Genomic DNA, 27,660 nt, shown 5'->3' on the forward strand with positions numbered 1-27,660 from the left:
TGTATTACAGTTCTACCAATTACTTATACCACTTGACCTATAAGATCAAGATCACTCCACCCTCTGAGGATACCGTAAATCATAGTTAGTGGCAGCATCATGCTGTGGGGATGTTTTTCAGCGGCAGGGACTGGGAAGCTAGTCAGGACCGAGGGAAAGACGAACGGAGCAAAGTACAGAGAGATCCTTGATGAAAACCTGCTCCGGAGCAGTCAGCACCTCAGACTAGGGTGAAGGTTCACCTTCCAACAGGACAACGACCCTAAGCACACAGCAGTGGCTTCGGGACAAGTCTCTGAATGTACTTGAGTGGTCCAGCCAGAACCCGAACTCGATTGAACATCTCTGAAAAGACCTTTAAAATAGCTGGGCAGCGACACTCCCCATCCAACCTGACAGAGCTTGAGGATCTGCAGAAAAGAATGTGAGAAACGTCCCAAATACAGTGTGTAAAGCTTGTAGCGTCATACCCAAGAACACTCAAGGCTGCAATCGCTGACAAAGGTGCTTCAACAAAGTACTGAGTAGAGGGTCCGAATACGTACGTAAATGTGATGTTTTTTCTATACATTTGCAAAAATGTATAAAAACCTGTTTTTAGCTTTGTCATTATGGGGTATTGTGTGTAGATTGATGAGGGGGAAAAACAATTTAATCAAATTTAGAATAAGGCTGTGACGTAACATAATTTGGAAAAAGTCAAGGGGTCTGAACACCTTCGGAATGCACTGTAATGTATTAAGAACAAGTTGATTGACAACATCATGAAAAATTGGAAGAATTGAATAAACCACCTTTGGGCTATGATAAAAAAAATATTCTTCTTGGTTCAAAATGACCCCAGTCGGTAGTTTGAGCGTTAATGCAAAGGGTCAGCATACGCATCTCTGCTTTGCCTAGCTTGAAGTAGCTTCATTCGAGCCAATTTCATATTTTGAGCATGCGTATTGCCTAGACATGTTGTGTGGGTATTTCCCTGGGGTAAACTGTGTACATTTTACATTATGTGTCTACATAATTTGGTGGGCCCATCCCCTTTGAACTGAACAAAGCTAAATAGTGAGCAAAAAAAACAACCTGTTACCTGATAAATGGACACTTTTGCACCTCAAACAATTTTCCAAGTTTAAATAATATAACACCTCATTTGCAATATCAGAGTGGAAGAGTGGTAGAGTAAAGGTAGACGGCAGGACTGAGAAGGAAAGGAATTGTATTCTTTCTGAAGTGGATCAGGAGAACCAAGTGGTTGCTATTTGTGAACGACCAGGGGACCTAGAGAAAGTGAGTTCTCACATTTCATATTCTACTGACAATTCAAGATTGTCGTATTTGTTTGAATGACATTTGAATCACATGTGTTGTTCAGGAGTGGCATGGAAGGGTTCGTAAGGAATTGATGTTGAGTTGAAACCGCATATTGATAATGATGACCACTGGTTTGGGATATAGCCTGGCTATTGATAAAGCATCATCTCGTCATGTTGAAAAGATGTGTGCTGAGTATGAGAGGGGCATTGTTTTTCTGACTACTTCCAAATGTCCATCGACTCAGCGCTTGTTCGAGGTCAATACGGCTGTGTACTCGCCTCACGGACAAATAACAGGCAGGAGCACCTGTCAAGCTGCACTCAGCTCTGCTCACCCGTGGAACCTGTTATATAGGCAAACAGGATATTTGAATTACACGGTGGAGAGAAAGGGTCAATTAACCAAACACTGGCACTGGAAACATTTTATCCATTGCCACAGCACATTGGCATATACATTATTTTAACTATTTCCCCCGAATAGGCTATTAAGCCTTGTATAAAGCAATTATACAAATAAATGTCCTATAGCTTTTACTATAGCTATTCCTGGGATTTCACAAAAAGAGAAATGGCCTATTGCAGAGAGGCTTGCATAGTCTATAGCCCGGCGGTAGGGAACACTGTTCCTGAAGTGCCGCAGGTATTGCAGGATTTTATTCCAACTAGGCACCACAGCTGACCAACTGAGCTAATTGATCAGTTCAATGATTGCCTAAATTCAACACACCAGATCTTCCAGGTCGGTTAAATCAAAAACATGAAGAGCCTGCTTGGCACTCCAGGACCAGGGTTGCCTACCCCTGCTATAGCCAGTTGCGCAAGGGAACAGCTGGAAGAGAGAGTCTTGTGATGTGTAGCCAAAGTGAGAAGTTAAATATGAGCTAGATATTTGGGATATGGGATAAATATCAATATTTACCAGTCAAAATGCAAGAAACAAAAGTGAACAGATTATGAAATGGCAGATCTGCATCAGATCTGCGTTCCTCCAAGCGTGTGGTCCCCGGGAGCTCAAAGCTCTACTATTGATTAGGCCTAGGCCTATATTTTTTTAACCTGGGTTATAATAATGATGAATGTATTATTGTTATCAAGTGAGTACGCAATTATTGTCCATAGGCTGTATAATGCAGTGATATAGGCTAATTTGAATAACCGCTCAAACGTCCTGTTTTGTATCATGCCGAAATAACTACATAGGCCTACAACCTAGGCCTGATTATGCAACCATTTGGATCAGTTTGGGTCTATTCTCAACAGTTTAAAAAGGTCCAGAAAGATACATTAGCAGGCCACTCATATGATATATTCTGTCAGGATGTAGCCCAGTGTTAAGATTCACTTATAGGAAAATAAGGGCTTCTTCTATCCAACTCCCTGCCCGTTCTTAATGCTGTGGACTATTTTACGTTCAGCAAGCAAGAGCAAGCGTGCATCTCTCGTCCAATAGGCTATTAGTAGACTAAAGAAAACGCGTATAAATAAGTGTCCAACAAACTTCTGCATTTTTCAGGAACTCCAAAAGACTCAAGAGGAATAACTGGGTCAGCGGAGAGGCCATGTGTGTACAAAGACAGACAGGCTCGAGATGTAGCCTATAGCCTAGAAGCGTATGCATATAAGCCCATAATTCACAAGCTCAATGTTAGACTTAATACTGCAGTGAATATATCCAGTCTATTTAAACAGTGAAATAGTTTTTTTATTTTTTTAATCAGATAACGAAATCATAGGTAGCCTACACTATGTGCACTCCCGAGGCTGCGCTGAGTGCACTCCCTCCCAGTCCCCAGGTAACAGCTCCAAAAGCTACCCTGTTGTTTCAGGTTTTTAGGCCCAAGAAATGTATCCTACCTAGGTTACAATAACACAATGTACTGAAGAATGTTATTGTTTTCAAGTAAGTACAAAACTCTAGTCTAGGCTGTAAACTGCAGAGAATAGCTTATGTCATTTGAATAACCACACAAACCTGGCGTTTTGAATACATATTCATTTCAAAATAAGTGCAAATAGCCTGCCTGATTGGGCAACCATTTGGATCAGTTATGTTTTTTATCTCTGCAGTTTAGCCTACAAGGTCAAGGCACATTAGCAGGCCAGTAATATGGTATATTTTTTCAGGATGTATTAGCTAACAAAAACATGATAATATAGGGATTTCTAGTTGCACGCATCATCAGCGAGATAGCGGAGGAAGTTGTATCCATAGTTTCCGTGTGACTTCCTTGCTTTAAAAGCGTTTGAAAATGAGGTGGATAGTAAACTGTAGTATTTCTTCATGTGGAAGAAATACTACAGTTTACTCTCCACCTCATTTTCAAACAACTAGAAATCCCTATATTAGCATGTTTCTTAGCTGATTCATCCTGGAAAAAATGCCCAATAATACATAGGCTGTCATTTGCATAGAATAAAATTGACTTTTTAGAGCTACTCAGAGTGTATTTGTGAGTAAATCTGGCCTCAACGCACATCACTGGCATGTAAGAACCAGTGCATGGACCATAGAATATAATTTAGAACAGACCAGAGAACAGAATTTAGGATGACAAACAGTCTCACGGCAGCAACTTCTATTTTCACTGATATTGTGAAGTGAGAGGTGTGAATTTCCTTGAATACAATAATGGCAGCAGAGCACCAAAAGCCTGCTTCCTCCTCCCAAAGACAGAGGCCTCACACCACTATGCAGAGGCCATCAAAGTACAGTAACCCTCTGTCAAGAGAGAGGGTATTAACCCAGAATACTGGACATTGAGGACACCGAGACGTACAGGTTGACACAGTCTAAGTCTGGAACAGTAATGGTGCAGGGAAACCTCAAACCTTTCTTTTCAGTAGGCTTTTTACAGGATCAGAGAGAGAGTGCTACCTATATCCCCCCAATATAATCCCTATACTTTAATGGTGACAGCTTCTACACCCTAGAGGAGAGATCAACCATTTCCAGGCCCAGGGACATGTACTAGTCTGTGGTGACCTAAATGCAAAAACTAGACAAGACCTGACACTCCCTCTACCTGGGAGGTGACAGCATTTCCTCCCCAATATGTCACCCTAGACACAACTATGAAAAAATAAAACGGTCACAACTCCTGCAGCTCTGTCGCACGATGGGTCTGTACATAGTCAATGGTAGGCTTCGAGGGGACCCCTACGGTAGGTACACCTATAACTCATCTCTTTGCATTTGTACTTTAGACTACTTTATCACCGACCACAACTCAGAGTCTCTCAGGGCGTTCACATTTAGCCAACTAACACCCCTATCAGACCACAATACTATATAATAATAAATATATAACTATAATAATTATCACAATCTACTTGAACAGAGCTTCCCTATGGCTCATTTGGTAGAGCATGGTGTTTGCAACGCCAGCATGGTGTGTGCAACGCCAGGGTTGTGGGTTCAATTCCCACGGGGGGCCAGTACAAAAAATAAAAAATAATAATACAAAAAATAATAAATAAAATGCATGAAATGAAATAAAATGTATGAAATGTATGCATTCACTACTGTAAGTCGCTCTGGATAAGAGCGTCTGCTAAATGACTAAAATGTAAATGTAAACAGAGCAATACTTATGAAGCATCGAAGCCAAACAAACTGCATGCTGCTAAGAAATGCTATAGATGGAAGGAGGGTATTGTAGAAGCCTACCAAAAAATTATTGGCCAATAACAAATCCAATCCCTCCTAGACAACTTCCTGGGCAAAATATTTCACTGTAATAGTTAAGGTGTAAACTTAGCAGTAGGAATCATGAACAGTATATTTGACCTATCAGCTAACACACCAAATTTAAATTCAAGCATAAAACCTAAGAAAATTAACAACAATGCCAAATGGTTTGATAAAGAATGCAAAAAAAAATTCAAAATGTAAACCTATCCAACCAAAAACATAGAATATAATTGACCAAACTTAGAGTCAGTTAATGATTACCAGAACCAATTGGATTCTCCAATTACATTGGATGAGCTACAGTACAAAATACAAACCCTCCAACCCAAAAAGGCCTGTTGTGTTGATGGTATACTAAACAAAATTATAAAATATACAGACCACAAATTCAAGACTATTCTTAACAAGTCACATAATAAGCTGCATGGACTCACTCTGTGTAAAATAGTGTTTAACATGAGTATTTAATGACTACCTAATCTCTGTACCCCACACACAATGATCTGTAAGTCCCTTAGTCGAGCAGTGTATTTCAAACACAAATTAACCACAAGGACCAGGGAGGTTTTCCAATGCCTTGCAAAGGGCACCTATTGGTAGATGGGTCAAAATGAAGAAAAAAAAGCAGACACTGAATATCCCTTTGATCATGGTTGAAGTTATTAATTACACTTCGGATGCTGTTTCTACACACCCAGTCACTACAAAGATACAGGCGTCCTTCCGAACTCAGGCGTCCTTCCGGAGAGGAAGGAAACCGCTCAGGGATTCCACCATGAGGCCAACGGTGACATTAAAACAGTTACAGAGTTTAATGGCTGTGATAGGAGAAAAGTGAGGATAGATCAACAATATTGTAGTTAAAACACAATACTAACCTAATTGACAGAGTAAAAAGAAGGAAGTCTGTACAGAATAAAAAATATTCCAAAACATACATCCTGTTTGCAACAAGGCACAAGTAATACTGCAACAAATGTGGCAAAGCAATTAACTTTGTGTCCTGAATACAAAGTCCTATGATTGGGGCAAATCCAATACAACACATTACTGAGTACCACTCTCCATATTTTTAAGCATAGTGGTGGCGGTATCATGTTATGGGTATGCTTGTAATCGTTAAGGACTGGGAAGTTTATCAGGATAATAAAGGAAACGGAATGGAGCTAAACACAGGCAAAATCCCAGAGGAAAACCTGGTCTAGTCTGCTTTCCACCAGACACTTGGAGATTAAGTCACCTTTCAACAGGACAATAACCTAAAACACAAGGCCAAATCTACACTGGAGTTGCTTACCAAGAAGACAGTGAATGTTCGTGAGTGGCCGAGTTACAGTTTTGACTTAAATCTAATTGAAAATCTATGGCAAGACCTGAAAATGGTTGTCTAGCAATGATCAACAACCACTTTGACAGACCTTGAAGAATTTTGAAAAGAATAATGATCAAATTTTGCACAATTTAGGTATAGAAAGCTCTTAGAGACTCACAGCTGTAATCGCTGCCAAAGGTGCTTCTACAAAGTATTCACTCAGGGGTGTGAAGACATATGTAAATTAGATATAATTCTGTATTTAACTTTCAATACATTTGCACAAATTTATAAAAACATGTTTTCATGGGCCTCCCGGGTGGCGTAGTGGTCTAAAGCACTGCCACCAGAGACTCTGGGTTCGAGCCTAGGCTCTGTCGCAGCCGGCCGCGCCCGGGAGGGCCATGGGGCGGCGCACAATTGGCCTAGTGTAGTCCGGGTTAGGGAGGGTTTGGCCGGCAGGGATATCCTTGTCTCATCGCGCACTAGCGACTCCTGTGGCGGGCCGGGCGCAGTGCACGCTGACCAGGTCACTAGGTGTATGGTGTTTCCTCCGACACATTGGTGCGGCTGGCTTCCGGGTTGGATGCGCACTGTGTTAAGAAGCAGTGCGGCTTGGTTGGGTCGTGTTTCGGAGGACGCATGGCTCTCGACCTTCACCTCTCCCGAGTCCGTGTGGGAGTTGTAGCGATGAGACAAGACAGTAACTACTAACATTTGGATACCACGAAATTGGGGAGAAAAAGGGGGTAAAAAATAAATAAATAACACGTTTTCACTTTGTTATTAAGAGGTATCTTGTGTAGATGGGTGAGAAAAAAAAGATTATCAATTTTGAATTCAAGGCTGTAACAACTAAATGTGGAATAAATCAAGGGATATGAATATTTTCTGATGGCACTGTATGTACCAAAGACATGTTAAATCAGCTTTATATTTTTCTTCCATGCGTAATATGCGGTAGGCTATGTATTGTACAACGGCACAATCATTATTTAAATGATTTTTTTTTTAAGAGCAGATCATGACTGCCGGTGTGACATTAATACTGTCACCTCAACACTCCAGGGTTCCTCCAGAAACCCATTGCTATATTGAACCATTAAAGGATCCTCCAAGAACACCTCAACTAACTGAAAGTGCAAATATGAACCATTAACTGGCAATAGCTCCTTGAGGAACTCCAGGGGTTGCTTGAGGATCTTCAGGGTTCCTTGAGTCGACACTAATTCTAAGAGGGTACTCATTCTTTCAGCAAAAAAAATATAAAATCCTATGACTGAAATGTAAGTTAATCTCAGATTGATTGTCTGTGGGGCCAAGTTAACCTCCCCTTTCAAGTAAAAAAGTAATGACCATCATGCTTTTAAGGAAAGATGATAATTTTGTACATGTATTTAACTACTAGTTTGATGAATTCCAGTCCTTTTACATTTTAAAATGTAAAAAATCTATATGGAGAACTTTAACCCCTGCCTTCATCCATCCATCCATCCCCGACCCACCCACTCACCCATTCATCCACCAATCCATCCATCATTATCCAATTTTCAAATCACTTAAAAAGCAACAGCAGGCTGTGACTTGATGATTTTAACTTACCCCCAAAAAACTGGATGCCCCCGGCCACGCGTCCAATGGTCCTGGAGATGAGATCAGACAAACAGAATCCCATGAGGGCCGTGAGCGCCACCAGGAGCAGCAGGCCACAGCCCAACCCGATTATCACTGTACAAATCCTCCATTCCAGACTAGGGATGCCCTGGAACGAGGCGTAGCGTCCACACTGCTCCAGCATCACCATGACCTGGCGAGCCTCATCACGCACCGGGTACGAGCACCTCCGGAAGGTCCCGAAGGAGACAGGTTTACCCATCTGGGACCCTAGGAGCCAATAGGGCATGAAGAAACCCACGCAAGAGGCCGCCGCACACAGGAAGGAGAGCAGGGCCCACACCACGCCCGCACTTGTTAGGCTAGAAGCCATATCTCAGTAACCAGCCACAACGATGACCACCCAATTTTTACTTTTTTTTTCTTCTCAGAAGTTTATTGCTTTTTATATCGACATCAGCAGCTCTGTTGTTGATGGATAATATCCAGGTTAACACCAGCAGTGTTCCTCTTCCCACCTCTTCTCTGTGTGGTGATCCCTGGTGAGAAAGATTGAGAGAAAAGAAAGGGAGAAGAGAGAGACAGTTGAGGTTCAGACAGGAATGACAACTGTACTGCCACTGGATACATGCAGGCCCACGTGTCAGGTTTGGAGCGGGAAGTAATGAACTCTGCTGGTCGAATACTGCGTAGCAACCGAGCAGTGCCAAAAGCCCTGGTCTGCCCTAGAAAATGTTTGTAAATAAATTAAGATCACCAGAACAATTTTGGCCTCTAAAATGAGTTCATTATGAATAAGTTTGATCCCCACTGTGAATTATTTTAACATTCGCTACAAATGTAGATATTTAAATAAATAGGGATCCATTAAGAACTACAACATTTGTTGTCACATAGGACCACGTGCTGACAGAGACCAACCAGATATGAATTGTATCAGCTTTAACATTTTAAGTAACGCCTCCACTAAGCCAATATCATTTCCCAGTTAGAGGCTAGTTAAGGATCATATCACCTCCACCTTTCCGGACACGCTAGACTCAGTTCAATTTACATTCCACCCCAAGAGGTCCACAGACGATGCACTGTACAATTCCCTATCCCATCTGGACAAGAGGAATACCTATGTAAAAATTCTGTTCATTGACTACAGTTGTTCACCCATGACTGTGTGGCCACGCACGCCTCCAACTCAATCATCAAGTTTGCAAACGACAGTAGTAGGCCTGAATACCAACAATGACGAGACAGCCTACAGGGAGAAGGTGAGGGCCCTGGCAAAGAGGTACAGAAAAATAACCTCTCCCTTTAAGTCAACAAAATGAAGACAAAGTGTAGGTGAAAAGCTTGAAGTTCCTCAGCGTCCATATGAAATGGTCCACCCACACAGACATTGTCGTGAAGAAGGTGCAACAGCGCCTTTTCAACCTAATGAGGCTGAATACATTTGGCTTGGCCCCTAAGACCCTCACAAACTCGTACAGATGCACCATTAAGCGCATCCTGTCAGGCTGTATCACCGCCTGGTACGGCAACTGCACCGCCCGCAACCGCAGGGCTCTCCAGAGGGTGGTGCGGTCTGCCCAACGCATCACTGGGGGCACACTGCCTGCCCTACAGGACACCTACAGCACATCAACCACCCGAGCCACAGCCTGTTTACCCATCTGGGACCCTAGGAGCCAGAAGGCGAGGTCAGTACAGGTGCATCAAAGCTGGGACCGAGAGACTGAAAAACAGCTTTAATCTGAAGGCCATCAGACTGTGAAATAGCCATCGCTAGCCGGCCTCCACCCAGTACCCTGCCCTGAACTTAGTCACTGTCCCTAGCTGGCTACCACCCAGCTACTCAACCCAGCACCTTAGAGGCTGATGCCCTACGTACATAGACATGGAATCACTGGTCACTTTAATGTTTACATAGTCTTTTACTAATTTCATACTCTTCTATCATACATATTCTACAGATATACTAAATATTCTATTCGCATACTGTCCATAATGTCTATACATCCCATACATACATCCCATACATACACACACACTCCGGAAACCAACATTGCTCGTCCTAATATTTACATATTTCTTAATTCCATCCTTTACATCTGTGTGTATTGTTGTCAATTGTTAGGTATTACTGCACTGCTGGAGCTAGGAACACAAGCAATTTGCTACACCCACAATATCATCTGCTAAATATGTGTATGCGACCAATAAAACTTGATTTGATTTGCATTGCCTTTTCGATATAACTGTAGTGTTACCACCCATGACTGCATTTGTTAGTGACAGAGACATGACTGTTGAATTCGTAAATGTTCAGTTCTGGACAGGCAACTCGGAAAGATGGCAGAAGCTGGAGTAGGTGGTGAACTTGAAACTAATGGCGGTAAAAGAAAGGAAGATTGAGTTCAACTTACTTACATTGGACAATGTATCTCACCTTAGATATCTCCCTGGACTCATACGGTAGCAGGGAGATTTTGAAAATATATGAAATCAAGGACATGCATATATGGAGCATGTCTACTTCTTATATCTAATTTATTTAAAAAAAGTTTATTTCACCTTTATTTAACCAGGTTGGCTAGTTGAGAACAAGTTCTCATTTACAACTGCAACCTGGCCAAGATAAAGCAAAGCAGTGCGTCACAAACAACGACACAGAGTTACACATGGAATAAAGAAACATACAGTCAATAATACAATAGAAAAACTCTATATACAGTGTGTGCAAATGAGGTAGGATAAAGGGAGGTAAGGCAATAAATAGGCCATAGTGGCGAAATAATTAAAATATGGCAATTAAACACTGGAGTGATAGATGTGCAGAAGATGAATGTGCAAGTAGACATACTGTGGTGCAAAGGATAAAACTAAAAATAACAGTATGGGGATGAGGTACACTGCTCAAAAAAATAAAGGGAACACTAAAATAACACATCCTAGATCTGAATGAATGAAATAATCTTATTAAATACTTTTTTCTTTACATAGTTGAATGTGCTGACAACAAAAATCACACAAAAATAATCAATGGAAATCCAATTTATCAACCCATGGAGGTCCGGATTTGAGTCACACTCAAAATTAAAGTGGAAAACCACAGTACAGGCTGATCCAACTTTGATGTAATGTCCTTAAAACAAGTCAAAATGAGGCTCAGTAGTGTGTGTGGCCTACACGTGCCTGTATGACCTCCCTACAACGCCTGGGCATGCTCCTGATGAGGTGGCGGATGGTCTCCTGAGGGATCTCCTCCCAGACCTGGACTAAAGCATCCGCCAACTCCTGGACAGTCTGTGGTGCAACGTGGCGTTGGTGGATGGAGCGAGACATGATGTCCCAGATGTGCTCAATTGGATTCAGGTCTGGGGAATGGGCGGGCCAGTCCATAGCATCAATGCCTTCCTCTTGCAGGAACTGCTGACACACTCCAGCCACATGAGGTCTAGCATTGTCTTGCATTAGGAGGAACCCAGGGCCAACTGCACCAGCATATGGTCTCACAAGGGGTCTGAGGATCTCATCTCGGTACCTAATGGCAGTCAGGCTACCTCTGGCGAGCACATGGAGGGCTGTGCGGCCCCCCAAAGAAATGCCACCCCACACCAAACCGGTCATGCTGGAGGATGTTGCAGGCAGCAGAACGTTCGCCACGGCGTCTACAGACTCTGTCACGTCTGTCAGATGTGCTCAGTGTGAACCTGCTTTCATCTGTGAAAAGCACAGGGCGCCAGTGGCGAATTTGCCAATCTTGGTGTTCTCTGGCAAATGCCAAACGTCCTGCACGGTGTTGGGCTGTAAGGACAACCCCCACCTGTGGACGTCGGGCCCTCATACCACCCTCATGGAGTCTGTTTCTGACCGTTTGAGCAGACACATGCACATTTGTGGCCTGCTGGAGGTCATTTTGCAGGGCTCTGGCAGTGCTCCTCCTGCTCCTCCTTGCACAAAGGTGGAGGTAGCGGTCCTGCTGCTGGGTTGTTGCCCTCCTACGGCCTACTCCACGTTCCCTGATGTACTGGCCCGTCTCCTGGTAGCGCCTCCATGCTCTGGACACTACGCTGACAGACACAGCAAACCTTCTTGCCACAGCTCGCATTGATGTGCCATCCTGGATGAGCTGCACTACCTGAGCCACTTGTGTGGGTTGTTGACTCCATCTCATGCTACCACTAGAGTGAAAGCACCTCCAGCATTCAAAAGTGACCAAAACAGCCAGGAAGCATAGGAACTGAGAAGTGGTCTGTGGTCACAACCTGCAGAACCACTCCCTTATTGGGGGTGTCTTGCTAATTGCCTATAATTTCCACCTGTTGTCTATTCCATTTGCACAACAGCATGTGAAATGTATTGTCAATCAGTGTTGCTTCCTAAGTGGACAGTTTGATTTCACAGAAGTGTGATTGACTTGGAGTTACATTGTGTTGTTTAAGTGTTCCCTTCATTTTTTTGAGCAGTGTAGTTGGATGGGCTATTTTCAGATGGGCTATGTACAGGTGCAGTGATCTGTGAGCTGCTCTGACAGCTGGTGCTTAAAGTTAGTGAGGGAGATAAAATATCAGATATCCGGAAATATCTAGATAAAGATATACCCTGATATTTATCCTTTTCACCCAATGAGGGAAGGATGAACGGCTCACTGGCCAGACACAGATGACGACCTTTCCTGAAAAAAAGACAACGAGAGAGGACATGGACTCTAGAACATGCAGTTGTGGAAAAGTGCTTAAGAACGAGACAGGGCTGAAAATCCACCGTACCAAAATGGGCTGTTTAGCAACCCAACAACAGGCGACATGCACAAGGCAAGACCTTGGTGAGACGGAGAAGGAACCAAACCAGGACACAAACCACAGAGTTAGAGCCGGTTGAAGGAATCACAGACAGCACAGAGAGGGCCAGTGAACAGAGGCCGATCAGAAAGCATTCAACAGCAGGAAATTAAAAAAAAGAGGATACAGTGGCCCAAGAGAGTAAACAAGAACAGCTGGACACAGTTTGACAGTGACACAGACATGGTGCTTGAGACAACACTTTCTGGGAGCGGAGAAAGCAAGTTGGAAGCCCTTGCTATGGATCAGTGTCTTCTGATCCCTCCTGTCTCAGCCTCCAGTATTTATGCTGCAGTAGTTTATGTGTCGGGGGGCTAGGGTCAGTCTGTTACATCTGGAGTATTCTCTTGTCTTATCCGGTGTCCTGTGTGAATGTAAATATGCTCTCTCTAATTCTCTCTTTCTTTCTTTCTTTCTTTCTTTCTCTTGGAGGACCTGAGCCCTAGGACTACCTGGCATGATGACTCCTTGCTGTCCCCAGTCCACCTGGCCATGCTGCTGCTCCAGTTTCAACTGTTCTGCCTGCGGCTACGGAACCCTGACCTGTTCACCGGACGTGCTTGTTGCACCCTCGACAATTACTATGATTATTATTATTTGACCATGCTGGTCATTTACGAACATTTTAACATCTTGACCATGTTCTGTTATAATATCCACCCGGCACAGCCAGAAGAGGACTGGCCACCCCTCATAGCCTGGTTCCTCTCTAGGTTTCTTCCTAGGTTTTTGGCCTTTCTCAGGAGTTTTTCCTAGGGAGTTTTTCCCAGCCACCGTGCTTCTTTCACATGCATTGCTTGCTGTTTGGGGTTTTAGGCTGGGTTTCTGTACAGCACTTTGAGATTTCAGCTGATGTACGAAGGGCTATATAAATAAATTTGATTTGATTTGATGTGCAACATTGGGCAAGGTAGATTTGGGACCCATGCCACAAAATGACATGCACAGCGAAACAACCAAACAGGAAAGAGAGGGAGATAGCAGCAATAATAGAAGACCTGAGGAGACTAAAGGAAAGGTAAACAGCAGCAGAGGAAGAAGAGAGCAGAGCTACAAGGACTACAAGACACACTATGACAGCAACTATGTAGCCTGAGGTGTGCAGAAAACTACTGCAGGTACACAAGGGAGAGAGCTCAGAAAAGGGCAGAAATGTAACCCCTACAAGTTTACAAACAAACTACTAGGGGACAAGAAGTGTAGAAGACTGCAATGCCTCAAGGAGGAGGTGGAGTGGAAGACCACCTGAAGAAAACACACAGCGACCCACTCCAAGAACAGGATTTGGAAGAATACAACTCCTTAACCCTCCCGAACACCAGGTGGAATTTGACATGATGGAATCTAGGCTGATAGAAGTGAAAGACATCATCAGGAAGGCACGGGCAGGGTCAGCACAAGGACCAGGACTAGGAGGGATCCCAAACCAAGTATATAAGAACTGCCCAAGACTAACAACAAGACTCTGTAAGCTGTTGAGGGTTGTGTGGAAGAAAGAAAGAATGCCGGAGGGCTTGAAGTCAGCAGAGGGATGCTTCATCCCAAAGGAGGAATCCACACAAATCTCACAGCTTCTCTCTTTTGAATGTGGAGGGAAATATTTTCTTTGCCATCGTAGGAAGAAGAATGACAAACTTCATGCTGGACAACAAGTACCGGGATACATCAGTGCAGAAGGGAGGAATCCTAAGAATATAAGGGTGCCTAGAACACACAGGAACACTAACACGGATCATCACAGAGGCAATAGAGAACAAAGGAAGCCTACAAGTAGCTGTCCTGTGGCTTGATCTTTCAAATTAAATCACATTTTATTTGTCACTTTTCATAAACAAGAGGTGTAGACTAACAATGCAGTGACAGAACTGGTCAGGAGCCCGTAAGATGGCTGCTATCCACTACATTGCCATCTGTACCAACACATATGGCATTGTTTGTAACTTATTTTTTGTTACTTATTTTGTACATAATGTTGCTGCTACCGTCTCTTATGACCGAAAATAACTTCTGGACATCAGAACAGCAATTACTCACCAGGAACTGGCAGAAGCTTTTTTTCCCTTTAATGAGTCCAACGAGCCTGATGTGAAGGACATACTGCTTTCCCATGAACAGGTGCAAATCCCTGTCATTTGCGTGAAGAGAAGATGGAGAAAAAGAGGACGAAGGAAGATTAAACTACCAACGGGACATTAAAAAAATGTAATATCTTATGCTTCACGTGGCTGAACGATGACATTATCAACATACAGCTGGCGGTTATACGCTGTATCAGCAGGATAGAACAGCGGAGTCTAGTAAGACAAGGGGGCCAGACTTTCTATATTTGTAAACAACAGCTGGTGCACGATATCTAAGGAAGTCTCTAGGTTTTGCTTGACTGAGGTAGAATATCTCATTATAAGCTGTGGACCACACTATCACCTAGAGAGTTTATCATCTGTATTTATCAAAGCTGTCTACATACCACCACAGACCGATGCTGGCACTAAGACCGCACTCAATGAGCTGTATTCCGCCATAAGCAAACAGGAAAACGCACATCCAAAGGCGGTGCTCCTAGTGGCCGGGGACATTAATGCAGGGAAAATAAATCAGTTATCAAATTTCTATCAGCATGTTAATGTGCAACTAGAGGAAAAAATTAATAAAAAAATAAAAAAATAAAAAAAAACTCTTGACCACCTTTACTCCACACACAGAGACAAAGCTCTCCCTTGCCCTCCATAATTATATCCTCCTGATTCCTGCTTACAAGCAAAATTAAAGCAGGAAGCACCAGTGACTTGGTCAATAAAACAGTGCTCAGATGAAGCAGATGCTAAGCTACAGGACTGTTTTGCTAGCACAGACTGAAATATGTTCTGGGATTCTTCCTATGGCATTGAGGAGTATAACACATCAGTCATTGGCTTCATCAATAAGTGCATCGATGATGTCGTCCCCACAGTGACTGTATGTACATACCCTAACCAGAAGCCATGGATTACAGGCAACATCCGCACTGAGCTAAAGGCTAGAGCTGCTTTCAAGGAGCGGGACTCTAACCTGGAAGCTTATAAGAAATCCCGATACGCCCTCCGACCAACCATCAAATAGGCAAAGCATCAATACAGGACTAAGATCGAATCGTACTACACTGGCTCCGATGCTCGCCGGATGAAGCAGGGCTTGTAAATCATTACAGACTACAAAGGGAAGCTGATAAGGGAATTATATGTTTAAAGGTAATGATTAAAGGATCCCAGGTCAGAGACCTTGCTGTGTGATGCCAGGACAACAACCTCTCCCTCAACGTGATAAAGACAAAGGAGATGATTGTGGACTACAGGAGAAGGAGGACCGAGCACGCCCCCATTCTCATCGACAGGGCTGTAGTGGAGCAGGTTGAGAGCTTCAATTTCCTTGGTGTCCACATCACCAACAAACTAACATTGTCCAAGCACACCAAGACAGTCGTGAAGAGGGCACAACAAAACCTATTCCCCCTCAGGAGACTGATAAGATTTGGCATGGGTCCTCAGATCCTCAAAAAGTTATACAGCTGTACCATCGAGAGCATCCTGACTGGTTGCATCAATGCCTGGTATGGCAACTACACTACAGAGTGTAGTGCGTACAGCCCAGTACATCACTGGGGCAAAGCTTCCTGCCATCCAGGACCTATATACCAGGCGGTGTCAGAGGAAGGCCTTAAAAATTGTAAAAGACTCCAGCCACCCTAGTCATAGACTGTTCTCTCTGCTACCGCACGGCAAGCGGTACCGAAGCACCAAGTCTAGGAACAACAGCTTCTACCCCCAAGCAATAAGACTGCTGAACAACTAAACTAATCAAATGGCCACCCAGATTATTTACATTGACCCCCCCCTCACTTTACAAATGACCTTGACTAACCTGTACTCCTGCACATTGGCTCACTACTGATACACCCTGTATATAGCCTCATTATTGTTAAGTACATTTGTGTTACTTTTTTATTTTTTACTATAGTTTATTTAATAAATATTTTATTAATTCTATTTCTTGAACTACATATAGTGGCTTCTAAACAGCTTCTACCCCCAAGCCATATGACTCCTGAACATATAATCAAATGGCTACCCAGACTACCCTCTTTTACACCGCTGCTACTCTGTTATTATCTATGCATAGTCACTTTAATTACTCTACCTACATGCACATATTACCTCAATTCCTTGACTAATCTGTGCCCCTGCCCATTGACTCTGTACCGGTACCCCCTGTATATAGTCTCACTATTATTATTTTACTGCTGCTCTCGAAGTACTTGTTACTTTTATTTCTTATTCATATTTTTTTAACTTCATTGTTGGTTAGGGGCTTGTAAGTAAGCATTTCACTATAAGGTCTACACCTGTTGTATTCGGCACAAGTGACTAATACAATTTGATTTGAAATAGGTAACTATAACAACGCAAAAATACCCCGTGCCTTAGAAGTGCTCCTACAGGACTACTTTGACAAGTTCATGAGACTCACTGTCGAGGACTACACCCCCAATTTGCAGCGGTTGGAGGTGGGGATTGTCACCGGGTGTACAATATCTGCCATAATTTTTGCTGCAGCAATCCATTTCCTTGTTAAGTCAGCTGAAAGACCAAGCAGAGGACCCACCATGAAGTCCAAGGTACGGAATCCACCGGCGCAGGCCATCATGGATGACATGACCATTACAACTTGGTCAGCAATAGAAACAAGATGGATGCTTGAAGATCAGGAGAAACTCATCACGTGGGCTAGGATGACCTTTAAACCAAGCAAATCACAAAGCCTGGTACTGAAAAAAGGCAAAGTGGACGACAGCACCGGTTCAAGGTGGAATGGCAGCGAATTCCAACGCTGACAGAAAAACTAGTCATGAGCCTAGGGAAGTGCTTTGACAACTCTGACACAGAAAGTGTTAAAAGGCCATCTGACCAGGTGAATGATTGGATGCAGAGGGTGGAAAAAGTGGTCTGCCAGGAAAGTGCAAAGCCTGGTGCTACCAGCTTGGAGTTCTGTCCAAACTACTCTTGCCCCTCCTGGTGTACGAAATCCCAATGACAACGGTGGAATCAATGGAAAGGAACATCAGTGGTTACCTGAGAAGAAGGCTTGGCGTACCCCAGAGTTTCAGTAACAAGCCTTTACAGCAGGGGTAAAAAACTACAGCTGCCATTCCGAGGCCTGCCTGTGGAATTCCAGGTGACCAAAGCAAGGCAGGTCCTAATGCTACGGGAATGCAAGGACGAGAAAGCAGTGGCGGTTCTAGACCATTTCAACTGGGGGGGCCCAAGCTGGGGCCAGTTGTACTGTTAGAGGGGCCAGTTACATTAGACGTTATTGTTGTCATATCATTTTCTTCACTGCATTGCAGGCATTAGCAGGCAAAAGACCATGTTCATAATCATCATCGTTGCCACTGTCTAATAACGGATGTAAAAAAAGAACGATAGCAAAAATTAGTTATGGTCGATTTTTTTTTTCATACTCCACATTTATGGGGGCCACAAGGGGGTCCAAAATTGTTGTCACAGGGGCACTGCCCCCCCCCCCCAGAACCGCTAGTGCGAGAAAGTAAGGAAAGCTGGGATTGAGGGCCGCACTGGGAGGAAGTAGTCAGCAACATTAGCAGTGAAAGAGTTGGAAGCAAGACTACACCACAAAGACATTGTCAGAGCCGTGGCCTCAGGATGCCTGGGTATTGGCTGTGTGAAACGGGTGTCCTGGAATAGAGAAAGTACATGGAAGAGAAGGGACCTCATGCTGACAGAGATAAGGTACATGGTGGAGGGAGGGCAAACCAGAGCAGTTGGGCTGAGGCAGCAGGGCAAGTTGACATGCGGAGAAGGAGCCAGAGAGAGGAAAATAATATGGGCTGACATCTGAACAATAGGACAAGCAGAATAAAGTTTGTTTTCCACAGCATGTACGATGTTCTACCAAGCCTGACAAACCTTGTTGTGTGGGAACTAAAACAAGACCCAAACTGTGCTTTGTGTGGAAGACCAGCCAACCTCGAGCACATACTATAATCCTGCAGGAAAGCACTGAAGGAAGGTACAGGTGGAGACACGACAAGGTCCTGACAGCAATAACATCCCAGCTGGAGGACACAGCCAAAAGGAACAGGCCAAAACAGAAAGGACCAGGCTTCATCCATTCTGTCAGCAGTGAGGAAAAATCAGCTGGCACCCCATGAAAGTTGCGGACTGGGAGCTACGAGCTGACCTCGGAAGAATGTCAGAAGCCTAATCTTCCAGCAGAATATCATCAACACATCACTCAGACCTGACCTGCTGATCTGGTTGAGGAGCACAAAGAACATCATCATGCCCGAGCTGACAGATCCATGGGACGAGAGGATTGAGGAAGTCTACGAGAGGAAGCTGTTGAAGTACCAGCCACTGGACGAATGTACAGACAAGTGTTTACCCGTGGAAGTTGAGGCAAGAGGCTTCCCAGGCCAGTCTCTGTGCAAGGCACTAAGTATCTTCGGAGTAAAGGGAGCCCAGAGGAATAAGATATGTTGCACAGCTGGGCAGGAGGCAGAGAGGACATCACAATGGATGTGGCTGAAGAGGGAGGAGCAGTGGTTAAACCAACCTGGATCAGATCAGGCCTGATCGACCCGATCGCTTCGGACAGTGTAGTGAGAAGCGCCAAAACACATAATGAAGAGGGGACCTTACCTGAGGATGAGCCAAGAGCAGCATACTCGCTGTTTGCTGGTCAAATATTCGTGTTTAAGTTTAAGTTCATTTTTTAAGTGTTTAACTTTTACTTTTATCTTCCACTTTTGACATTAGAGTATTTTGTGTATATACATTTTTCTATACAATTAAATCTATTTCAACCCCACTTTGTAACACTACAAAATGAATTAAAAGTCATGGGGTGTGAATACTTTCTGAAGGCACAATATAGTGCCATTTAATAATGCAAGTAGCAAATCTTGACAAAGTCAATGTGCCCTTCATTTCAAAGGGTGATGAATTTTATGAGATGTAATTAACACATTCATGTAATTAACACAAGTAATAATTATAATACTGCATATGGGCTATACAATTTTGACGTGCTAAGCCTTACTAATAATAAACCAAGGCAATCGTGTCGGATATTATTTTTATGTAATGGCCTGACAAGTCTGCAGTGTTTCCTTATCAGAAGTTGATAAATATGAAAATCAGTACCCCTCATGCATAGGCGCTTATTTTCCGAGGCTAACAGACATTGTGTTGGGCATTCTGTTCAAGTAATGCAAGGTAAAAACATTTTTTTGAAATCTTACGTTTAAATTCCTCAACGTTATCCCAAACGGCAGATGATAGCTGGGTGTAAAAGTTCAATGGAGTTGATAAAGAGCCGAGCAAAAATAAAGCTCTCCTTTATCGCAAAAAATATCCATGACAAACTCCCTCAGTTAGACAACTGAAGTTAGGTCTGGAGTTAGGATAGAGACCTTTAACGGAAAACACCTTTATCGCAACGCAACAAACAGAGTAACATTCCTTGGATTCGGAATGACGAAGGCTTGATAAAAAATATTCTGTGAGCAGAAGGAGTAGGGGAAAGAGGAACCTTCAATCTGGCGAATCTCCGCCCAGTGGGTTGGTTCAGGTGATGTTTATAAACCCTGAATTTTTTATTATATAATGGCCAATGAGAGGCTTTCAAGCCACCGGCCGCCATATTGGTACTCCCCAGAAAGAGCAGTCCTCTATAGGAATGAAAGGAATTCTAAAGTATTTTAATAAAAACGTTCAAGGACAAAAACGTATTTAGGTATGTTGTAGTTGGGACAGTAACATTAGTACTCTCTAAAAATAAATACTTTAAGGAATATGTTTTTATATTTTTATGTATTTAACATGTTCCTGTTTAGTTCACATAATATAAATTAAAAGTGTGCATTAAGGTGTCTGTAAAAGAATATACTTGGCAAAACGAATGTAGACATTAATAAATGCATTTCTATAGCTTCCAAAATCTGTTTTTACTGCGGAGGAGGAGTATCAAAATGGCTGCACGGTGGCTTCAATACAGCGCCCCTGTTTGTAATCTATGGTTTAAACACATTATTTTTTTAAAGAGCGCAAACTCTCTGCCTGGCTGCAAACTGGTTCTGTAATCTAACCACGAAATAAGGTTTTTTTAAAACATGCTGCTTGGGTAAATACTCTGCTACAGATGTAGGATCTTAATTTGACCACCCCGTTGCAGGATAACTTTTCTGTAGGCCTGTTTAAAACTTGTAGTGTGTTTGAGGTATAAAAAAGCCTCGGAAGTTTAATTTTCACTTAGAAATTTCAGACTTCATTTTCCCTTGAGAAAAATGTATCAACCCCCATAAAATGTCCATTAATTATAATCTACATAATAATTCACATTTTGAAAGATTAGTGGAATCTGTGTGGGTAGCTGGACAGGTAGGATGACTGACAGTGAGGGTGAACAGGTGGTCACGGGTCAGGTGACAGAGAAATGGATGAGACTGAGGCAGGAATTCCTTTAACCATAAAGTGGTATATTTACTGAGTAGTCTGTGCTGCATAACAAAGGAAACAGAATAACGTGTATCCAATCAAATCCATCATCACAAAGATCTAATCATAACAATCATTCATTGTTAACATCATTTAGGGAATTCAACAATCCAGTTAATTAATAAGTCAATAGGAATCATCGGTGAGTAATTTAGGCTCGTAACTATCTATCATAAATCATGAAAGAATAATACAAACAGTGATCGGTTATTCAATCTATAAACACCATTAGTTGGATAACAGAGCCGATCAGTTCAACAAACAATTACTTTCTTATTTCACCCTTTCAAGTGTCTTCATGTGTACACGGAATTTCATTACATATTAACCATACCAATTACATAATTGGCCTATCATTGACCATTCACATTACACAAAATGTTTGAAGCGTGCGCTCCAAGCCGCGCTCCGCGATAATAACTCCAACAACAACTGATGGCCCACACTCCCGATCGCAACAGATAGTTCAGATGAAAGGTTAACAGAGTCGGTGTACTTACGTGGATTCATGGACGCACAGAACTTCTGGATTTGACAGAGTGAAGGAAGAGAAAGCAGCGCGATCAGGCGATAGTGATTTCCTCCTTTTATGGAGTGGAGATCTGTCGGACATTTCCACCTGACCTAATTAAAGCGCCCCTGGCCCAGCTGAGTAAGTGGCAATGAATTAAAGGATTATTCCACCAACTCCATGGGCTTTTTCTACAGCCACCCCGGAAATTGGTTAATTTCCACACTCCTCAAAAAAGGCTCATTGCTCCCCGTCCTCTGTCATCTCAGGGAGAGGAACTAGTCGGGCAACTGGCCGGATATATGTCCGGTTCTTTACCTGGATCTCCACCGATCTAACACGACCATCGGTCCCAGGCATGATCTTAGTGATACGGCCCACAGGCCAGGAGGCTCGAGGCAGCTGAGGGTCCACCATCATTACGACTTGGCCAGTTTCCAGGCTGGCCATTTCTCTCCGCCATTTCCCTCTGTGCTGTAGACTTGGTAGGTAATCCCGAATGAATCGGGCCCAGAAATGGTCAGCCAAGATCTGGCTGTGTCGCCACCGGCGCCTGCCAACGAGGTTGGTATCAGCATACATGGCTTGAGGAAGTGATGCATCTCGGCGTCCCATCAAGAGCATATTCGGTGTAACCGGATCGGGGTCAGCGACGTCTGCAGAGAGATATCCCAAGGGTTTGGAGTTCAGTATCCCTTCCACCTCTATCAGGACAGTCCGCAAGACAGTTTCCGTGACAGTTTGGTCCCCCAGTACGACTCGTAAGGCCGTCTTTACAGATTTGATCTCTCGCTCCCATGTTCCTCCAAAATGAGGAGCTCCTGGAGGGTTAAATTTGAATGAGATTTGTTGCTCCATCAGCTGATCCTGGAGGCTGGGTTCCATGGCTTGGAAGGCTTCCTCCAACCTGGCTTCTCCTGCCTTGAAGTTTGTACCTCTGTCAGCCAGGATCTCGTAGGGTTTCCCCCGTCGGGAGATAAACCGCGTAGGGCCATAAGGAACGCTTCAGTATCCAAACTCTCCAGTAGGTCCAGGTGGACACATCTAGTGGTCAAACACTTGAATAGAATGCCCCAGCGCTTTTCCACTCGACGACCTAACTTGATCGTCAAGGGGCCAAAGCAATCCACTCCTGTTGACCAGAAGGGTGGTTTGAGGAGGCGCAAGCGAGCAGGAGGTAAATCTGCCATTTTGGGCACCGTGGCTCTGGCCCGCCATCTCTGACATTCCACACAGGCGTATTGGTGCTTACGAATGGCTCCTCGTCCTCCAAGTATCCAGTACTTCCGCCTCATCTCCCCATAGACTCTCTCTGGTCCTGGGTGGAGAAGCCTCTCATCATAACTCTTGATGAGGAGCCTGGTACTAGGGTGTCTGGAGTCAAGGATAATTGGGTGGATAGCGTCGGGATCCAAAACTTCTGCTTGGCGCAGCCTCCCTCCGACTCTGATCACTCCAAGGATTCGATCATATTCTGGGGCCAGAGAGAGAAGACGGCTGTCCTTAGCCACCTCCCTACCGGCTTTCAGAGCTTTTAGCTCCTCAGGGAAGCTAACTGCTTGTGCATGCTGGAGGAGTAGTGTCTCTGCCGCGAGGGAGGTGGGTATGGAAGCCACCCCATCTGAGGTCTGGTTTGTGGTGGTGATCAGATCCGGCAGGGTTTGGGATTGTGTCATGTCATGGAGAGCTGTTGTTGGTTCCATAGAGATGCTGTAGCATTGGGTGGACTTCCTTAACTCATGAGCTTCAGTTGGTTGCGGAGGGGCTGCATGCCTGGGGGCTGTCGGCCACTCGTTCTCTGGTTGGGACAAGAATGGTGGCCCCAAACTCCAGCGATGGGGTTGAGCCAGGTCCTTAAGTGTTTTACCACGAGTAACGTCATCAGCAGGATTGTTTACGCTGTCAACATACCTCCAGTCTTGGACTTCTGTTAGGTCTTGGATTTCCGCAATGCGAGTTCCGACGAACACCTTATACCTGCAGGACTCCGACTTGAGCCAGGTCAATACAGTAGTTGAATCACTCCAGTAAATGACCCTTTGGATTGGCAAGGTGAGCTCGGCTCGCAAGGTTGATGCCAACTGGGCTCCGGAAAGGGCAGCACTGAGTTCCAGCCTAGGCATTGACAACTGCTTCTTGGGTGCGACCCTGGACCTGGCCATGACGAAGGATACATGGATGTGGCCTGCCTTATCCTCCACTCTTAGATAGGAAACCGCCCCATAAGCTCGCTCTGAAGCGTCACAGAACACATGCAGTTCCAGGCATGATCCCAGTTGGTCAGCACAGGGTGGTACATAACATCTTGGCATTTGGACTTCAGAGAGCTCCGATAACTCTGTTTCCCAACAGATCCATCGTTCCACTAGGTCAGCCGGGTGGATCGGTTCATCCCAGTCCCTCTTGGTCTGCCACAGGTCCTGGACTAAGACTTTGGCCCGGGTTGTGTATGGCAGAATATACCCAAGGGGATCGTATTGACTGGCCAGGGTCCGATAGATGGTGCGCAGAGTGGGGGTTTCGGTACTCAGGGCGGAGCGGTGCTTGTACCCCAGGGTATCCGGTATGCAGCTCCATCTCAATCCTAGAGTGGGCTCTTGTGGGTGAGCGCCAGACTGCGATAGCCATAGTTCACTGTTACTAGACCTGGCTTGTGGCGGGAGGTGCTGGATAACCTCCGCTCTGTTACTCGCCCACTGTCGGACCTCAAATCCCCCTTTGGACAGGAGATTCCGTACTTTGTCAAGGAGTGCTTTCGCTTCAGCCGTGGATGGGACGCTCTGTAAGCAGTTATCCACATAGAAGGCATTTTCCACTGAATCCCATACTTCTGGGTCACTGTCTGGGTGCTCCCGTGCGTGTCTCTGCAGAGCGTATATGGCACAGCAAGGACTGCAGGTGGTGCCAAATGGGAGTACTTGCCATTCATAGATTGTGGGCTCTGCGTCTCGTTCCATATCTCGCCATATGAACCGGAGCAGTGTAGTGTCGGAAGGCAGCAGACGAATCTGATGAAACATGGCTTTGATGTCTCCACTGATGGCTGTAGAGTGCTGCCGGAACCGGAGAAGGACACCGAGCAAGGAAGGACCTAAAATTGGTCCGGGGAGTAGACAGTCATTCAGGCTTTGACCAGCAGCTTGGAATGAACAGTTGAAGACAAGTCTGTACTTCCCACCGTGTTGCTGGATAACATGATGAGGGAGATACCAGGATTCGCCGAGTGCGTTTCCCTCTTCTTGAGTTGTCACTTTGGTGACATAGCCTGCCTTTACAAGGTTATGAATCTCTCGGTTATGAACTTCAGCAAGCTCAGGATTCTTCACCAGGCGTCGCTCCGTTCCACGCAATAGTGGGAGTACAGCCCGCGTCGTGGTTGCCAGAGGAGGATGGTTGGGCACCCGTAGCAGTGGGGTTGCGTACCTCCGAACGCCATCCATTTCAGTGGTGGTGGTGCGCTTCTCCAGGAGGTCTAATGCATAGGAGTCTTGTTTAGAGCGAGTGACATCCTGTAGCTTCCGGTTGGAGAAGGTGTCCATCTTCCATAGCATCTCAACATTCCGAAGGAGGTCAGTAGCTGGACAGGGGGATGGAGCTGGATTGCTTCTGGTGAAGAGGACTTGCTGTGACTGTACAGCTTGGGTGGAGAGAAGTAAATGGGCTGGACCTTGCACAGCCCAACCCAAGGATGTATGGACAGCAACAGGCCCGCCTTCTGGTCCAGCTCTTATAGGCTCAGTCGGGGTGACAAGATGTGGGTGGTCTGACCCAATCAGGATAAGTGGAGCTACTCTGGCCAGGCTAGGAAGAGGCAATCCTCGGAGATGAGGATATTGTTTCTGTAGAACACTTACCGGGCAGGAGTGCTCTGCAAGATTCAGGCCATCCGCCGTGAAGGCATTGGTGATAGTATAGGTCACGTCCCTGTTTCCTGAAGGAGAAATGCTGAAGGTCACAGCAGAGCCTTTCATTTGGATAACATCATGTCGCACCGTTCTGAGATTAAGGGTCTCGGGGATCCCCTCCAGGTTAAGCTGTCGGGTGGCCGCCGGGAGAATGATTGTTCGTTCAGACCCATCATCTAGAACGGCGAATGTATCAATGCTTCTCCCTCCACTCCACAGAGTGACCTTGACCACCTTCAACATGACCCTTGGAGACCGGTTCTGCTGGTCGAGGTAGAGCTCCTTTACAGCTCCTACCATGAGCATACTCTGCTCTTTCTGTGCTTGGGGAATTACATCATGCAACACTGTGAGATGGATTTCTGTACAGCGATTGCAGGGTTTCCTCAATGTGCAGGTCTCCGCCTTATGGCTACGGGCACACTTGTAGCATCGCTCGCCTGAAGTGATCCAAGCCTTCAATTGAGGTTGAGTGAGCTTTTTTACCCTGGGGCATGAGCCAAGGAAGTGCCCCTTACTATTGCAATATGGGCAGTAAGGCTGAAATTTGATGTTCTTGCTCTTGAGAGGGGTCTTCTTCCTGGGTTCCTCCCCAGCTTCACTATTTAAATACATAGTAGTGGGAGTTGGCCTTTTCTGTCCCTCCTGGTGTTCAAACTCCTTCCTTCCCCTGTAGACTATGGCTGAGATTGTGGCCTGGTGAGCGATGCTCTTTGCCCTCGCTTTCACCTGCAACCATGTGGCCAGGTCTCTGAGAGCATAGGTGCTTCTCAAGCCCTCTTTCAGGATGCCTTTGTTCAAACAATGTTCAACGAAACTGTCTCTGAGGGATACTGGAAGCTTGCTAAGAAGCCTGTCCACGTGGGAGCCACATTTCAGCTCGTTCCCGTCTTCTCCTTCAACGGATTGGAGCATCGAGGTCAGGGATTGGACAGCCAGGGAGAACTCTTGGAAGGCAGCATGGTCTCCCATTTTAATTGGAGACATGTTCAGGATGGTGTTTAGTTCATTCTGGACTAGCTGGCGTGGCTCACCATATCTCGCTTTCAGGGCCTGGAGAGAGGCAGTGTATGGTATTGCGGAGTGCATAAAGGATTGGGCCAGCTTATATGCACTGGGAAACCGCAAGTGATCCATTAGTACTTGGTACTTGTAGCGTTCTGACAGATGACTGTGAATACCCAGTAGGCTCTCCAATGCCATTTCCAAAAGGACAAATTCACTCTCCTTTCCGCTCTCAAAGTATGGCAGTTTGGGTCTGGGAATTCCATAGGCTGAGGCTACTAGCAGTTTCATAATGTTGGCTCCATCTTCTGGTTGCGTGAAGGATAAACCCGGGACTTCTGATGAGCCCACTGTGGCCTCATTGGGCCTGTCCCCTACTGTCCCAGACCCTCCATGGGTGGCAGCCGGAATTGGGTGAGAGCCCTCCCACCTGCCGTCTGAGGACTGGCCTGGTCCAGGCCCTGGACGAGAGGAATGATTTGCCGTGGTTGGTAATTGGCGGAAAGGCGAAGGAGTGATGCTTTGTCCAGATGGAGGAAAGCTAACTTCTGTCACTGGCATAGAGGGCGTTTGCGGAGTGGTCTGTCCCACGTGCTCCGTGTTGGCTGTTGACCTTGGAGCCTCCGGGGACTGTGTGCCATGCTAGACCAGAGGGGCAGATTGGGAAAGAAAGGCAGACAGGTCAGGTCCATCTGGAAGGGTGGTCAGGTCAGCTCCCTGTTCGTTCCTCTCCAGGAAGGATGAGACCATCCGTGCCTCCTCCAATTCCCTTCTTGCTTGACGGTGCCGTCGCTGCTGTGCCAGGTCCTTGGCAATGAATTCCCTTTCCTGTAGAGCTCTACGGGCTTGCACATCCAATAGGTGACATCGTTCGTCAGCCTGTCGTTCCTCCTCAATCTGACGCTCAATTTCCTCCAAC

General features: G+C 45.0%; 1 protein-coding gene and 1 pseudogene across 2 annotated transcripts in view; one reads left to right on the forward strand and one right to left on the reverse strand.

The window, feature by feature from the left end:
• LOC115197215 (LHFPL tetraspan subfamily member 6 protein) overlaps positions 1 to 20,369 on the reverse strand; it is a 70,250-nt gene extending 49,881 nt beyond the window's left edge. Inside the window, exons 1-3 of one of the 2 annotated variants that reach the window (XM_029758541.1) lie at positions 20,066 to 20,369; positions 14,803 to 14,893; positions 7,919 to 8,469 (exon numbers count right to left, since the gene is read on the reverse strand). In XM_029758541.1, the coding sequence (XP_029614401.1) occupies positions 7,919 to 8,303 (385 nt within the window). In that variant the 5' untranslated portion in view covers positions 8,304 to 8,469; positions 14,803 to 14,893; positions 20,066 to 20,369. The remainder of the gene's footprint in view (positions 1 to 7,918; positions 8,470 to 14,802; positions 14,894 to 20,065) is intronic. The other variant, XM_029758540.1, reaches the window with a different exon arrangement.
• On the forward strand, positions 13,704 to 14,809 carry LOC115197792 (uncharacterized; annotated as a pseudogene).
• Positions 20,370 to 27,660: the final 7,291 nt, after the last annotated feature.

The sequence above is a fragment of the Salmo trutta genome, chromosome 7 (genome assembly GCF_901001165.1).
Source record: "Salmo trutta chromosome 7, fSalTru1.1, whole genome shotgun sequence".
NCBI lineage: Eukaryota > Metazoa > Chordata > Actinopteri > Salmoniformes > Salmonidae > Salmo > Salmo trutta.